This window comes from Gymnoscopelus braueri, assembly GCF_963280865.1.
Source record: "Gymnoscopelus braueri genome assembly, chromosome: 16".
NCBI lineage: Eukaryota > Metazoa > Chordata > Actinopteri > Myctophiformes > Myctophidae > Gymnoscopelus > Gymnoscopelus braueri.
Genome location: NC_137616.1, coordinates 21,197,647 through 21,200,860, shown reverse-complemented (window position 1 = coordinate 21,200,860; position 3,214 = coordinate 21,197,647). Strand labels below are relative to the sequence as shown.

The following is a 3,214-nucleotide window of genomic DNA, read 5'->3' as shown; positions in this document are numbered from 1 at the left end:
AGACAATCATATTGCTTCGTGTCTTGATGGTAGTATGATGTAGTTGCTCCAATTCATACACGTGACGTCAATCTGGGGTCAGTCATTCCAATTCCCCCACCAGCAGCTTAGGACAGGAAACTGTTCAGCAGTCAAAGGGGAACAACTTCATCCCAACACATCATCTTGACCCATCTCAAACTCTGATCAGTCAATCACAGGTGGCATGGGTGTCGTTGGGGGTGCGGGGGGTGGGGGGGGGGGGGGGGGGGGGGGGGTTGGGGGGTTTGTCGGCTCGGGTTGTGTTGGGTCGACGGCTTATGAGATGCCATAGTTGTTATAGTAGGCAGCCGTGGCATCGGCGAGCACCGAGATGAGGCTGGTTTCCGTGGCACTGCTGGGACAGGACGCGGCGGAGGCAGAGGCAGAGGCTGAGGTCACCTGGATATGACCCGTCACCGTCATGCCCCCACCCTGCTCGGGGTGGTGGAACCCGGCCGCCGTGGAGTTCAGGTACTGGTCGAACTCGTTGCGGTCCACCTCGCCCAGGAGCTCGACCTGGCTCAGCTGGTCCAGAGTTTCCAGGTGAGCCTGCTGTGTCTCTGGCGGCGGGGACAGCTGCCCCAGGTGGCCGTGGTGGTGCAGCCCGTGGTGAAGCTGGGTAAAAGGCGAGGCGGTGTAGTACGACAGCTGAGGGCCCGGCATCAGTCCGCCGCCGCCGCCACCGGCCTGTGCCATGTGGGAGATGTGACTGAGGTGCGTGACCCCACAGTGCAGCTGGGTTTGGCCGTAGTCAGTGTGATAGGGGGGCGGGCTGCCCATGTGCGTCTGACACTGACACCGCTCATCTGGACAGGAAGCTGAGGAAGAGCATGACGCAGAGGAGCCGCTAGAGTAGTAAGAGGAAGGTATATGCTCGTGGTCCATGGCGTGGTCTAAGGGGGACATCTCAGGGGGAGTTGGTAGGCCGTACGGGTAGGTGTCAAAGCTGCTGCTGGAGCCAGCGGGGTCTCGGAAGGTCCGGACGCTGGGCAGAGAGGGGCTGGGGGTGGAATAGCCGTGGATGCCGGCGGGGCTGCCCTCGTCCTTGTCAAGCGGGTGACAGAGAACTCGGTGGTCAGGGAGGGAGTTCTGGTCGGGAGCTAGTCCACTCAGGAGGAAGCCGGGGTCCACGCGTTTGCAGATGCGCTTCAGCTGCTTCTTCCGACGAGGCCTGTACTTGTAGTTGGGATAGTCCTGCATGTGCTGCACGCGGAGCCGCTCCGCTTCCTCCACGTAGGGCCTCTTCTGAGGGGGCGTTAGGGCCTTCCATGACTTGCCTGTGTGAAGAAGGATCCATAAAATATTGTTTTTTTAGAGAATATTCATGAGTCTCTAACAAGCTACCAAGGATTTGTTCAAGTTATAATGTGTATTTTAACTTTTTGTAGTATTTCTTTCCCCCCAAAATATAACAATAGGCTAATAATAATGATAATGATAATGATAAGGGTAATGATAATGATAATGATAATGATAATGATAATGATAATGATAATGATAATGATAATGATAATGATAATGATAATAATGAATGTAATCAACTTCATCAACTTATTTGTCAACTTAAACACTAAGTTATCAATAATTACATGTAGCTAAACCTCATACTTTCTCACTACCTCTTACTTTTAGTGAAAACCTAATATGAAATCAGTAGAATGGGCTTAAAAACATCTTGTTAGACAACATAATTGTCTAAAAGTGTCCAATTGCGTTGAGGATAAAAAGCTAGAAATGTCCCGCCATAGTACTTCATTCTAAGATTTTTAGATTAACATTTTGAAAAGGAAAGCAGGCCATTTATCATAAAAACGTAGGTATACAAAGCCACTTGGTAATCAAAATACTTAGGTTATCAAAATGTAGGCCAAGTAATTAGGATTTTGTGTTTTTTAGAATAACAAAATTGGCGTTAATAAATTATCTGATGAATTACAAAATAAGTCAGTAAGTCTTTAAGTCAGTAAAGCTTTCTTTGCTACCTCGATATTCACCTTTTTCAGCTTCAGCTCATTTAATTTAATAAGCCTAGTGTTCTTTGTAAAGTGGAACAAAAGGACAACTGGAATCTACTTGTTTGTTAAGTTGAACATATGCCAGTTTGGAATAAAATGATGTCCCAGTTTTGGAGTTGAACATTTAACTCTAATAACCCTAACTCTAATAACCCCAACTCTAATAACCCTAACTCTAATAACTCTAACTCTAATAACCCTAACTCTAATAACCCTAACTCTAATAAACCTAACTCTAATAACTCTAACTCTAATAACCCTAAGCATTAGGTTAATCAAAGTAATTTTATTTCAAGGTACAGTGCTGTTACAAACGTTCGGTTTAAACGAATTTTTAGATATCATGAACTTTAGACCATTTAAAAATGTCGTGAGTGTCACATTAGGCTGAAGACTCTTCACTTAGCCTAATTTCAGTGAGGCTCTGTGTGTTTATATTATGTAATCGAAAGTGTATGTTTTGTTTGATTGTGTTAAAAAGTTACATTATTATTTCAAGGTTGGTTATTTTAGTGTTGTTGTACGCCTTCAATTTCGCAACACTATAACTTATTCAACTTAGAAAACTTTTGGGCAGAAGCCGAGGCCTGTAGGGAACTTTGTTTGAGTAAAATAATATCCTAATATTAACACTAATAATAATAATAATAATAATAATAAGGGTAATAATAATAATAATAATAATAATAATAATAATAATAATAATAATAATAATAATGATGATCATACCACTTATAATAAAATAATAATAACAATAATAATAATAATAATAATAATGACTTATAACAATGACTTATAACAATAGCTAATAATAATAATAATAATAATGATAATAATAATAATGATAACAATAAATATCTAATATAGGCTATCACATTTTTTCAGGCCAACTTTAAATAACTTTCATCTCACCCAACATCTTGCTGAGCTCCGCATTGTGCAGGTCTGGGTTCTGGACCGCCAGGCGCTTGCGCTCATCTTTCGCCCAGACCATGAAGGCGTTCATGGGCCGTCTGATGCGCGGCTCCGACGCCTTGTCCACGGGAGTCCTGTGGGCGCCGTGTCCGTCGGGCGCGTCGCCGTCTCCCGCGGAACACTCGAAGGACTCCGGCCACGACGAGTAGGCGCTGATCAGGGCAGCCATCTGTCTGCGCTGTGTCCCAAAACTTACAGATGCG

General features: G+C 44.2%; 1 protein-coding gene across 1 annotated transcript in view; it reads right to left on the bottom strand.

Annotated features, from left to right (window-relative positions):
- Window positions 1-265: 265 nt before the first annotated feature.
- sox7 (SRY-box transcription factor 7) overlaps window positions 266-3,214 on the bottom strand; it is a 3,104-nt gene continuing 155 nt past the window's right edge. The window contains exons 1-2 of the mRNA XM_080453041.1: window positions 2,949-3,214; window positions 266-1,298 (exon numbers count right to left, since the gene is read on the bottom strand). The exon at window positions 2,949-3,214 is cut by the window's right edge and continues 155 nt beyond it. Of these exons, the coding sequence (XP_080309167.1) occupies window positions 298-1,298; window positions 2,949-3,180 (1,233 nt within the window). The 5' untranslated portion in view covers window positions 3,181-3,214 and the 3' untranslated portion in view covers window positions 266-297. The remainder of the gene's footprint in view (window positions 1,299-2,948) is intronic.